This window comes from Oncorhynchus mykiss, chromosome 4 (genome assembly GCF_013265735.2).
Source record: "Oncorhynchus mykiss isolate Arlee chromosome 4, USDA_OmykA_1.1, whole genome shotgun sequence".
Lineage (NCBI taxonomy): Eukaryota > Metazoa > Chordata > Actinopteri > Salmoniformes > Salmonidae > Oncorhynchus > Oncorhynchus mykiss.
The window spans coordinates 24,292,985-24,306,336 of NC_048568.1; the positions used below are offsets into that span (position 1 = coordinate 24,292,985).

The following is a 13,352-nucleotide window of genomic DNA, read 5'->3' on the forward strand; positions in this document are numbered from 1 at the left end:
GTGGATGGAGGGAATCTACACCTTTACAATATAAAGGGCTTTGACTCCTGAAAATAACTAAAAGCAATCCACCATCATAACCTTGTAGTGTTGTTGATTTTCACACTAAGAAGGGATCTTTTTTTTTAAAGTTAGATGTTTTAAGTATTTCATCTATCATGTTCTTATGCTGTATCCACAGCTGGTTAATGTGATACTGTATGTGTTTTAGCTTCTATATGAGGAGGTCCTGAGCCACCGCAGTCCATTAGAGACCATCGCTACCAAGGGCTCCAACATGGCTGAACAATACACTACCCATCAGGAGGTACACAGCCTACAGGAGAGATACACCGCCATCACAGACAAGGCCAAGGTACCCAGAGCCTTCATACTCCTGTCTCCATCATGTCCTGTTTCCCTTCATGTCCTTAAAGGTAGTCTTTCCCAGGACTGGCTAATGGCTTAATGAAGTAGCTTTATTTTATTTGTAGGTCACAAGATAACTGAAAAGGCCTAAGAGGCCAAAGAGTTTGGGAACCAATACTTGAAATGGTAACCCAGTCATGTGGTATCTCTACATGGTATCTCCCTGTGTCGTGTTCCAGGCTGCAGTCTACAAGGCTAAGGATCTGGTCCTGGCCCATCAGGAGTACCAGAGGGGGCTGCACATGTTTGAAGACTGGCTGGAGCAGGAGCAGGGAACCCTGGGCTCTCTGTCCCACCCAGAGGGGGATGTGGACACCCTGGAGAACACACTACAGCAGATACAGGTCAGTACAGTGCAGCCTACTATATGTCTGGTTTGGTGTGGGTCAGTGCTCTCCGGCATCCTTGGGACCCTTACCTAACCCTAACCTTAACCCTTACCTTAACCATTTTACATTTCAACTTCAATGGGGTAGGGACGTCCCAAGGATCCTGGATAGTGTGTCAGTTGGTTTTGAATGAGGAGCTATAGCAGAGCTGTAGCACTGACCAGCTGTGTAATGTTGGTTTTAGAATGATCTAAACACATAGTGAAAGCAGAGAGCTTCTGATAGGTTCAGAATAAGAATTGATACTGTACATACTGCATCATGTTGAACTTGATATTAGTATGTTACTGTATCATAGAGCTAGGCGATATGGACAAAAATCCATATTGCGATAAATAGTCTCATTTTTTGCAATAACGGTAACTCATCTATAAATACTTTTTGGGGGGTGCTAGAGTTGGGACACCAAGTTATATTGTGATAAATGTAACGAGTTTGCTCGTTAACAATAAATACTATGATAAAGTAAAATGTTTTAATGGACAATTACTTTCCGTTATCGGCAGGGCTCTAGATGATTTCTTTCCAGAGATAGTAGCCGATGAGTCAAAAAGGAAGCTATTTCATATAACATATCCAAAGAATGCATGATTGATATTTTGATGTGCAACCTGTCAAAATAGGATCCAGAATGATCAGATTTCATTGGGTCTCTTCAGCGATAGGCTATATTTTTAACCACCTGAGGAAGTGGGAACTCAAAACACTTTGCTAGATTACTAACTCTAAATATGATGTTATGGGTATCATGTTATGGTTAATCTATCAGTAAATGTAGGCCAATGCCTTACAAGTGCTTTCCAGCGCTAGGCCTAGGCTATACTTGATGTAGGCCTATTCACTGCAAATGGCGCACTCTGCTCTGTTCTGCGGGTGCATCAAAACCATACTACCGTCTACTCCAGTTGTAAAGTGGTGCCATGAACTCAATAGTTGTAGTACAATCTACAGGAACGTTGTGTAGCAAAATCACAGAAAATTACTGCTGTATGCAAAATGCTTCGGTAAGAGAAAGGCCATTTTTGGTTTATCGTCCCAGCTCTACTGTATCATCCCGCCTCGCTATTTTGTACCTCCGTTCTCCCTCTCCTCCACAGCTCCTCCAGGAGCGCTGCTCCCAGGGCCAGTCCCTGCTCTCTTCCCTGCTGTCAAGCAGGGATGGGGTGATTCCGTGGGGCGCGCCTCAGATTGAGGACCGAGCCCTAGACACGGCACAGCGTGAGTGGGGGGCCTACCAGGCCCGGCTGGGGGAGACTAGGGCCACGCTGGGTTCTACCCTGGGCAGGCTCAGGCAGATGGGCCAGAGGTTCCAGAGCCTGGTCCTGTGGCTGGAGGACATGGAGGGGAAGGCCAACATCCGTGAACATCGCAGGTCTGACAGCGCTTCCAAGGATGCCCAGCTAAAGCAGCTCCAGGTAGGGGTTAGATAGAGAGAGGTAAGAGACTGTGGTTTGTCTGTTGAAGGATCGTTCACACTGTTAGGCTGTGTCTCAATGGTCTCAAACCAACAGGTACAATTTTGGCATGGGATGTCAAAATAATAGCATTTTGATATAAACCATCTACAGTATCTAATTGTAACTCTGACTTTCTCTGTGAATGGTTGTGCAGCTGTGGCAGGAAAGTGTGCTAGCCCGGCAGAGTGAGGTGGATGGGCTGTCTGCTCTGGCCCAGCAGGTCCTGGAGGAGACCCACATCAGCAGCCGGGTCAGCACCAGAGCCACCCAGCTCACTGCCCGATACCACGCCCTGATTCTCAACATACAGGTGAGACAGTCACTACTGACTGATCTTTCTGATATGAACAAAATGGCTATGTACGTAAGATAACATTGCATTTACACTCACAGCCCAGTTGTCTCGCGATAGATCTTGTTGCAGTGACTTTCATTGTCTTGAGGCTGTACTGTAACACTGCGGTGAAACAACTATGAGAGTTTGGTTGAGCCCCAGAACACACCCAGTACACTCAGAAGCCAGTCATTTTATTTGTCTGCTCCTCTTGGGAGAACTAAAGGAAAATCAATGGTGCTCCTCTGGTCCTGGGCTTAGTCTGTAATTAAACGCTACAGAAGGCAATCTCACACTCCTCACACACACTGCTGGAGCCTGGAGTGGAAGGGCTGTGCCGGCAGAGCCATTGATTTTTACACCTACAGTAGCACCTCTCGCTCTCACACACACACTTTCTCTCTCTCATGTAGGCTACAGTACACACACTTTCTCTCAAGTGTGCTTGTGAACGCAAGCAAACATGCACGCACGCACGCACACACACACACAAACACTCTTTCTGTCGCACTCCCACCCTTTCTCTCTACTCTCTCTCGCTCACACACACACACACAATTGTTCTGTGTGAAACGTTGGCCATATGGGCTGTGGTACAGAGCTGTTACCTCCGTCTCCATCTTTGCAGTAAAGGTGTGCACTCAGCACTATCAGCTAATTGGAGCTTCACGCCACGGGATCTGCAAGTCAAGTGGATTATGTGCCAAATCCATAAAAAGACCTCCTCATTCATAGCCATACCATCTAAGTCAAGTGGATTATGTGCCAAATCCATAAAAAGACCTCCTCATTCATAGCCATACCATCTAAGTCAAGTGGATGTGTCAAAACCCTCCTCAAAACTGAGATATCGTCAAATGAATGATGTGTCAATAACACCATTTACTACCGTAAAATAATAACATCCAAATCCAAGACATGAAAAAAACATCTGTGGAAGGAATAAGGAATACAAATATTTTCATGGTTCTGGGGTGATGCAAGCTGTCTGATGTCACTCATTCTTTTATCCAATCCGCTTTTAGGAGACCATCAAGCAGCTGAAGGAGGAGCTTAGGAGCATCGAGGAGGCAGAGAAACTCTGCGTGTCCTTCTCTGATTGGCTTAGATCAGCCCAGAAGAACTTCAGAACAGTGACAGCCAGCACGGAGGCTCTGGACCGGGTTGCCATGGAGAGGAAGATGAAGAAAGTAGAGGTACTGAACACAGACACACCTGGTAGAGTAGGGTTCGACGTGGCTCCTTTTCTGTTCACTTACTGTACAATATTAGATTTCTGCTATAGAACCCAGGCATACACTAGTTGGTAGCTTCATTTAGTGGTATTGGTAGCTTCATTTAGTGGTGTTGGTACAGAACCCTGAGGTACACCTCCTCGCTAGAGTGCCCTGATAAAAGTGAATTCAGCTTGCTTGTGCTATATTACACATAAATGATTAGTCTTACTCTAGGTAGTTTCACAGCAGTCACCTTGTAGTCCTCTGTAGCTTAGTTGGTTGCACATGGTGCTTGTAACGCGTAGGGGAGGTGGGTTTGATTCCTGGGACCAGCCATACATATAGTCACTTTGTAGAAAAGCGTCTGCTTGATGGCATATATATTGTAGTACAGAAACACAGGAAAGCCTCTTTACAATTTGCCATGTTAGCCAGCAAAAAAAAATATTTGCTTGACAAGCAACATAAGGTGCTTGTTCATATCATCAACATGAAGGTTTGCTTAGCCAGTTTGGCTTGGGTTGCAGATATTTGCATTGTAAGGTTAGCAAAAGCATTCAGTACCTAATTGTAAGGACACATGACAAGATAGTTCCCTGTCTCTCTCTTATCTAACGGCGCTCTTCGTGAGTTGATAAGACATTGATTTATATATTAGTGTCCGTGTGCACACTGCATAAAAACATCAAAATATCTGCAGTAGTTGACTTGTCACAGTTCATATTGAGTGTGAAGAGGAAGGAGAGAGAGAGTGTGTGTGTATTGATCGTGTCTTTATGAAGACAAAGCGGGAGCGGCTTTAGAGGATGCTCTGTAGTAGAGAGAGCCCTCCCACTGTGAAACAGAGGATGAAGAAGCACCAGTGTCAGGAGCCTGCTGGCACAGACACTGTAATTGATGCAATGCCCTTCCCGCTCCGCATCACACACACACACACGCACACACACACACACACACACACACACACACACACACACACATACACACACACACACACACACACACACACACACACGCAGACACATACACACACACACACACACACACACACACACACACGCAGACACACACGCAGACAGACACACACACACACACACACACACGCAGACACACACGTGCACACACACACACACACACACACAGACAGACTCCTTCCCGCCAGACACACACCCAGGCTTTGCAGTAATCCATGTCTGGGATCGATCTCCCTCTCTACATAGGAACTGAGGACATGTTGTCGTCACATGTGTTCTGGTGGCACAGCAGACTGCAGACTAATACCAGACATCAGCCACACAGGGAATTAGACGGAACCCAGTGTGAGGATGGGAGACTAACATGATAATCAGCATAACTGATCGATTGAGTGACAGAAAGATGTAGGCTTTGTACAGTTATTGGTCATAAATGTACTTATTAGATGTGGCCATAGATCTCCATAGTGACTAATTTGCTGGTTTTCCATAATTATTTTTCAGAGAGCTTTATGACTATGCTAAATGCAATGTGTTTGGATTCAAATATCTTTCTGTACTGTAGAATATAATAGGTACAACCCTAGCCCTCTACAGAACATACTGTGCTGACAGTCAGTTTGAGTATGAGAATTATACTGCTGGCAGTTTAATACACTGCAGCATCAGTGGAGGCTGCTGAGGGGAGGATGGCTCATAATAATGTCTGGAATGGAGTGGATGGAATGGCACCATGCACATGGAAACCATGGAAACCATGTGTTTGATGTATTTAATAACATTCCACTAATTCTGCTCCAGCCATTAACACGAGCCTGTCCTCCCCAATTAAGGTGCCACCAACCTCTTGTGTGCCGCATTCATAGACAACACCACACTACATCACTACAAAGACATTGGTAAGAGTCTATGATGCGGCACACAGGAGGTTGTCAGTTGCCAACAACAGCTGTGTGTACATGGTATTATTAGACACATAAAGGCAGCTGGTGTTATTAGCAGTCTCATACGAACCTGCACATCTTGTTTAGTGTGTCAGATGGAGAAGGCAGAGGAACGTGTGTAGACCGAGACAGACCAGGTTAGTATGATCAGCAGCAGAGCTGAGGCCATTATTATATAGGTCTCCTGTGATGATAAAAACTCCATGGTATCCTATAGAATAAAGTAATAAAGTATGTGCTGGGAGAGGGGGTGTGTATGCATGCGTGCCTCTGTGTTTGTGTGTGTGTGTGTGTGTGTGTGTGTGTGTGTGTGTGTGTGTGTGTGTGTGTGTGTGTGTGTGTGTGTGTGTGTGTGTGTGTGTGTGTGTGTGTGTGTGTGTGTGCATGCGTGCGTGTGCATGTGTGTGCGTGTTGGTTGGTTGCTGTGGAAACCCCCACTGCCTCTGTCCATTATAAGGACCCGGTAATTGGCCCTCCTTTCATATTTCTCACCGGGGTCTCACCAAGGTCTCACCATGCAGGTGTCAGTTTACCTGCCGGGTTCAAAGACTTTCCAGGAAAAGTGGAGCTTCTCAAACACTGTCGGTGAAACCTCAGGTGGCCGGGATAACAGGGTTGTTGGAGGAACAAAGGAATGTGTGTTGGTGTGTGGAATGTAGCTAGAATCACACATACAAGATGAATGTGAGACTTGCTGATAATATTTGGAATGAAAATAAATGTGTTTGTGTAGAAGTTTACGTGCAGGCAAACTAAATTATCTTGGCAACAGTCTTTTTTTCTATTGACTTTCAATCCATTTGTATTTGTGTAGAACTTATTACAAAGTGTGTGTGTATTCAGGCATGTCTGTGAGTATGCACACATGCACACACACTATTTCAACAAATTCTCTTTCATGTCTTTTTGTACAGATTGGATCACTGTGTACACTGAGGTATACAGTACTGTAAACATATCACACATTCATTCTCTGTGTCTCTATGACCTCTCTCTCCTCCAGACTCTCCAGGCTGAGCTTCAGCAAGGCCATGGCCTGCTCAAGGCCCTCAGGGAGCGGGCAGAGCGGGCTGCAGGCTTCCTGGAGGAGGCTGGAGCTGAGGGGCTGGGAGGGGAGGTGGAGGCTAGGCTAGCCCAACTGGAGGAGCTAGCCGGTGGGCTGCGGCAGGAGCACAGCACCCTGGAGAGGGCTGTGTGTCTGGCCAAGGAGTTCCAGGACAGGTACAAGGCCCAGGCCCAGTGGGTGGTGGAGACCAGAGCAATGCTCAGTGCCCCCCTGGAACCTAAAGCTGAACTGTACCAGAAGAGAGCACAGCTGGCCAAGTACAAGGTACGGTACCTCTGTAACCCCTCACCCTCAGCTCTTTGATTTAATGGAGAAGATGTGCCATATACAGTGCCTTGCGAAAGTATTCGGCCCCCTTGAACTTTGCGACCTTTTTCCACATTTCAGGCTTCAAACATAAAGATATAAAACTGTATTTTTTTGTGAAGAATCAACAACAAGTGGGACACAATCATGAAGTGGAACGACATTTATTGGATATTTCAAACTTTTTTAACAAATCAAAAACTGAACAATTGGGCGTGCAAAATTATTCAGCCCCCTTAAGTTAATACTTTGTAGTGCCACCTTTTGCTGCGATTACAGCTGTAAGTCGCTTGGGGTATGTCTCTATCAGTTTTGCACATCGAGAGACTGACATTTTTTCCCATTCCTCCTTGCAAAACAGCTTGAGCTCAGTGAGGTTGGACTGAGAGCATTTGTGAACAGCAGTTTTCAGTTCTTTCCACAGATTCTCGATTGGATTCAGGTCTGGACTTTGACTTGGCCATTCTAACACCTGGATATGTTTATTTTTGAACCATTCCATTGTAGATTTTGCTTTATGTTTTGGATCATTGTCTTGTTGGAAGACAAAACTCCATCAGGTTTTCTTCCAGAATGGTCCTGTATTTGGCTCCATACATCTTCCCATCAATTTTAACCATCTTCCCTGTCCCTGCTGAAGAAAAGCAGGCCCAAACCATGATGCTGCCACCACCATGTTTGACAGTGGGGATGGTGTGTTCAGGGTGATGAGCTGTGTTGCTTTTACGCCAAACATAACGTTTTGCATTGTTGCCAAAAAGTTCAATTTTGGTTTCATCTGACCAGAGCACCTTCTTCCACATGTTTGGTGTGTCTCCCAGGTGGCTTGTGGCAAACTTTAAACGACACTTTTTATGGATATCTTTAAGAAATGGCTTTCTTCTTGCCACTCTTCCATAAAGGCCAGATTTGTGCAATATACGACTGATTGTTGTCCTATGGACAGAGTCTCCCACCTCAGCTGTAGATCTCTGCAGTTCATCCAGAGTGATCATGGGCCTCTTGGCTGCATCTCTGATCAGTCTTCTCCTTGTATGAGCTGAAAGTTTAGAGGGACGGCCAGGTCTTGGTAGATTTGCAGTGGTCTGATACTCCTTCCATTTCAATATTATCGCTTGCACAGTGCTCCTTGGGATGTTTAAAGCTTGGGAAATCTTTTTGTATCCAAATCCGGCTTTAAACTTCTTCACAACAGTATCTCGGACCTGCCTGGTGTGTTCCTTGTTCTTCATGATGCTCTCTGCGCTTTTAACGGACCTCTGAGACTATCACAGTGCAGGTGCATTTATACGGAGACTTGATTACACACAGGTGGATTGTATTTATCATCATTAGTCATTTAGGTCAACATTGGATCATTCAGAGATCCTCACTGAACTTCTGGAGAGAGTTTGCTGCACTGAAAGTAAAGGGGCTGAATAATTTTGCACGCCAAATTTTTCAGTTTTTGATTTGTTAAAAAAGTCGTTCCACTTCATGATTGTGTCCCACTTGTTGTTGATTCTTCACAAAAAAATAGAGTTTTATATCTTTATGTTTGAAGACTGAAATGTGGCAAAAGGTCGCAAAGTTCAAGGGGGCCGAATACTTTCGCAAGGCACTGTATTTTGTTGGTCCTACAGTTAAAAATAAAGGCATCAAACCCAAAATAGCATAACGGTCTCCTTCCTTCCTTACTTCCCTCCACCAGGCCTTGTTGCAGACGGTCCAGTCCCATGACTCGGCAGTGAGGTTGGTGGTGGAGAAGGGAGAGTCTCTGCTGCTTTCAGTCCAGTACCCCTCCATCAGAGACAACATGAACAGACTACAGACGGACTACACTGAGCTCGGCAACGCTGCCACTGTGAGGATTTACTGTTACTGATGGATTTTTAAAGACATCCCAAGTATAAATACAGTAAAGTACACATATTAAAGGGTAAAAAGTCATGTTTTTTAGACTACTGCAAACTTCCAGGAGTAGGGCAGTCAAGGAGTTGGTCTGATGGTCAAATGTGATGTCATCAGTCTCCCCCTTGCTTGAGGAACAATAGAGTAGCAATAGAGAACAAAAGAGGAACACCCCCCCCCCTACTTGTGCCATGTCTTGTCTGACCTGTACCACCTATTGAGATGTACCTTTGTTAAGTAAACCAGGTGTTACATGATGTGAAAAGGAGACTGGAGTGCCACTTAACCAGGTCCTCTTTATGGGACTTTGATGACAGCTTTCTGAGTGCTATTGTATAATGGTTACAATACAGTAGAGGTTTGGACTACTTCAGCTATTACTGTTAGTAACTTGGTACTGTTGGTACTATTGCTACAGTATAGTAGCACTGTTGAGACTTGTTGCTGGTTTGAGTATCACTATTATGGTCACTGCTAGGACTGCTACCGGCGTGTGTTTGTGGGCCTGTGTGTGAATGCTTAATGTGTGTGTATGCTTGTGTGAATGACAATGTGTGTGTCTCAGGCCCATGTGCAGCGCCTGGAGGGCCAGGTGAAGGAGCAGGAAGTGTACCATGTGGAGCTACAGGAAGTGGAGAGGTGGCTGCTGCAGATGTCCAGCAGGATGGTGACCCCTGACCCCGCAGCTGGCGGAGGCCTTGAGGCAGCCACTCAGCAGCTGGCCAGTCACAAGGTGACAAATCAGACAGTGTTATTAATTACACGAATCTAATGGCTTTTTCATAGTGTTTTTATTTGATCTGCTATTGAAAAGCCATCCTGAGCCACCTAATTTAGGCATGCCAGGTTCTAGCCTATAAAATCAAATCAAATGTTATTTGTCACATACACATGGTTAGCAGATGTTAATGCGAGTGTAGCGAAATGCTTGTGCTTCTAGTTCCAACAATGCAGCAATAACCAACGAGTAATCTAACCTAACAATTCCACAACTACTACCTTATACACACAAGTGTAAAGGGATAAAGAATATGTACATAAAGATATATGAATGAGTGATGGTACAGAACGGCATAGGCAAGATGCAGTAGATGGTATCGAGTACAGTATATACATATGAGATGAGTAATGTAGGGTATGTAAACATAAAAGTGTCATAGTTTAAAGTGGCTAGTGATACATGTATTACATAAAGATGGCAAGATGCAGTAGATGAAATAGAGGACAGGATATACATATACATATGAGATGAGTAATGTAGGGTATGTAAACATTATTTTAAGTGGCATTGTTTAAAGTGGCTAGTGATACATTTTTTACATCAATTTCCATCAATTTCCATTATTAAAGTGGCTGGAGTTGAGTCAGTATGTTGGCAGCAGCCACTCAGCCACCACTGGAGGGCAGGTAGTTTGCCCCCGGTGATGCGTTGTGCAGACCTCACTACCCTGAAGGAGAGTCCGCAGGTTTTGGTAGCGGGCCGTGTCAGTGGCACGGTATTGTCCTCAAAGCGAGCAAAGAATTTATTTAGTCTGTCTGGGAGCAAGACATCCTATAGCAATCAAGTATAAACAGTGTTCATCCTTTTATCTCATGAGCAGGACACAGATATCTCTGTATGTAAGCCACATTTCTTTCTCTCTTTGTTCAATTTGACCTCCCCTCAAGTTCATCCATCCAATCTGATCCTTTGGCTCAGCATGCACTCTTGTCTATTTGATGTCCACCATGTTCTTCAACCAAACCCCTCACTAACCCAAAAAGTGCTTGGCTCCGTTCCTCCTCTCCCCCCTGGTCCAGGCCATCATGGAGGAGATAGCAGGCTTTGAGGACCGCCTGTCTGGGCTGAAGGAGAGGGGAGATGACCTGGTGGAGGGCTGCAGTGAGCGTGTGCAGAGCAGGCTGAGACAGCAGGTCCAGGCTCAGCAGCAAGGCACCCGAGACAGCTACTCTGCCATCTGCAGCACGGCACAGAGAGTGAGTACTGCGGGGGAGGGGTGTGTTGGGGGGTACCCACATTAAGACGTCCTTCAATTCAAATTATAATAGGCAAATATATATAATTTTGTGCACAGACTACAACACACACCAACACAGTCTCTCCATCAACACTGCAGTTGCCCAGCCACTCACTTAATCCCAACCCATACAAACACCTAAACCTTCCTCCCAAGACAGCCCTTGACTGCCAACCAAATGTTCCTTGCCAAATAAGGCCCGCCAAAGCAGAGCACAACCACCAATGCCAACACAGACCAATAGTACCAGCCAAGCCACTATCTCAATCTTACCTTATTTCTCCCTCCTTGCTCTCCCCGTCAACTTGATTTTATCACTCTTGGCCAAAATAGCCAAATCGACTCTGTCATCTTGCCAAGCCCTATACCGCTCGTCCACACTGTCAACAGCTCACCTCCCAGTACAGCCCTATTCAGCCAATCTGCTAACCCGTGTGATTCAGCCACACTTTATCAACACCCTTCTGCCAATTCTACAACTGCCGATCCAGCCTTGCCATGCCATGCTATGCCTGCCAACTTAGTCCCAAACTCCCAGGCCTATATCCCTCTAACCCAACCACCTTGCCAACCCTCGTACCCCTTCTGCCAACTCTGCCAGGCCTTGTGCCAACACATGTCTATCACGGATCATACCCCTCAGGGCTCTCATATTAACTATGTCAATCATGTCCTGCTGTTATTCTCTCCCCTGTAGGGCAGCGACGCCTCTGCATTCAACACCTGTCAAACAAAACACTATTTAGTTATTTACCATCCAGACGTTTATTGTTTATGAAAGGGACTTGGGAATAGAAGGGTTTTTGATTTATGGAAATGTGTTAATGTCTTTCATATGGTGTTTTCTCCATCCATTACAATAGTTTTACTGGCACAGTCCAGGGCATTGCAATGTAGAAGAGGGTACTGCTCACTGTGAATCTGTTTGATTTAGATAGACTTTCATCCATACCCCTCTATCTTTTCATCCGTTTATCTCTCTGTCTCTGTCTCTGTCTCTGTCTCTCTCTCCCGCGCACTTTCTCTCTCTCTCTCTCTCTCTCTCTCTCTCTCTCGCTCTCTCTCTCCCTTCCCTCTCCCCCAGGTGTACCAGAGTTTGGACCGTGAGTTGCAGAGGCATGTCAGTCTGCAGGATGCTCTGCAGCAGTGTCAGACCTGGCTGGTGTCAGTCTCAGAGGAACCAGAGCCCACTGCACATCTCCCTCTCAGCCTGGAGGAGGCGCTACAGCAGGTCACTCACCAACACTACACTTATTACCTATCTGGCTGGCATACCTTCAAAGTGGCTTTGTCAAAACAGTAGCTAGATACAATGCCTACTCTGATATACTGTACACATTGAACTGGGATTACAGTATGAACTGGTGAACTAGGGTTTTAATCTTGTATAATATGTTATTATTATTATAATTATTATATATAACACATTAACATGATATAATGTATATAATTTCATACTTTGTTTGCAATTGCAAATGGGAAGGTCATATTCAATTGAATAGTGCCATTCACTCCTCAAGTGTAATGGTTTACGTGTTGATTGGTCTCTCACCTGCTGTACTGTCCAGGTGAAGCATGAGCGGACTCTCCAGGAGCAGGCCAGTACCTACCTACAGCTGGTGTGTTCTACCTGTGACCTTTCAGAGCAGAGGGTGAGGGAGACCGCCCAAGACATCCAGCAGGTCAAACTACAGGTGAGTACATCTCAGTACGGCCACAGCCACAGAGTGCATTGGGAATGTATTGACATTGGTTTCTGTGTGTCAATATGGCATTACAATGTCAATCGATAAACATCAGCTAACAAACTTACGACTGATTACCAGTGTGTGTGTTTCAAGCATTACGCAACATTCCAATCCTTAACATACCTCAGACATAAAGCTTCCGTCTCCCCTGTGTATGTAGATCGAGGAGAGGATGCTGGTGTGTGAGGAGGTGGCAGAGAGCTGGAGGGACGTTCAGGAGCAGCGGGCTGATCTGGAAGCTCAACTCAGAGAGACAGAGCAGCAGCTGCAGAACCTCTCCAGGAGACCGGCTGAACTGGAGCCCAAGATCACCCAGAACCAACTGGATCAGGCACAGGTCAGTACTGAGTGTAGTCATCTGTTAGCTTATTTATACTGAATGGATGGATGGATGGATGGATGGATGGATGGATGGATGGATGGGTGACCACTTGTGAAGTGTAATGGTTTAGGTGTTAATTGACCTGATGGATGGGTGTATGGATGGATAGATCAACACTTGCATTGTTGTTTCAGTGCTATCATGGTTACTGGCTCTAAAACAGTCTACCAGTCAAACACAATGACCTGAGCAGAAAGCATTGACAGTACAATACTTATA

At 45.4% G+C, this 13,352-nt stretch overlaps 1 protein-coding gene across 1 annotated transcript in view; it reads left to right on the forward strand.

The window, feature by feature from the left end:
* The window catches only part of syne1a (spectrin repeat containing, nuclear envelope 1a), a 212,702-nt gene that overhangs the window by 109,020 nt on the left and 90,330 nt on the right, over nt 1-13,352 (forward strand). The window contains exons 63-74 of the mRNA XM_036975988.1: nt 212-355; nt 588-752; nt 1,895-2,212; nt 2,409-2,564; nt 3,614-3,784; nt 6,727-7,053; nt 8,786-8,938; nt 9,551-9,718; nt 10,786-10,962; nt 12,088-12,234; nt 12,572-12,697; nt 12,912-13,088. Coding sequence (XP_036831883.1) covers nt 212-355; nt 588-752; nt 1,895-2,212; nt 2,409-2,564; nt 3,614-3,784; nt 6,727-7,053; nt 8,786-8,938; nt 9,551-9,718; nt 10,786-10,962; nt 12,088-12,234; nt 12,572-12,697; nt 12,912-13,088 — 2,229 coding nt within the window. The remainder of the gene's footprint in view (nt 1-211; nt 356-587; nt 753-1,894; nt 2,213-2,408; nt 2,565-3,613; nt 3,785-6,726; nt 7,054-8,785; nt 8,939-9,550; nt 9,719-10,785; nt 10,963-12,087; nt 12,235-12,571; nt 12,698-12,911; nt 13,089-13,352) is intronic.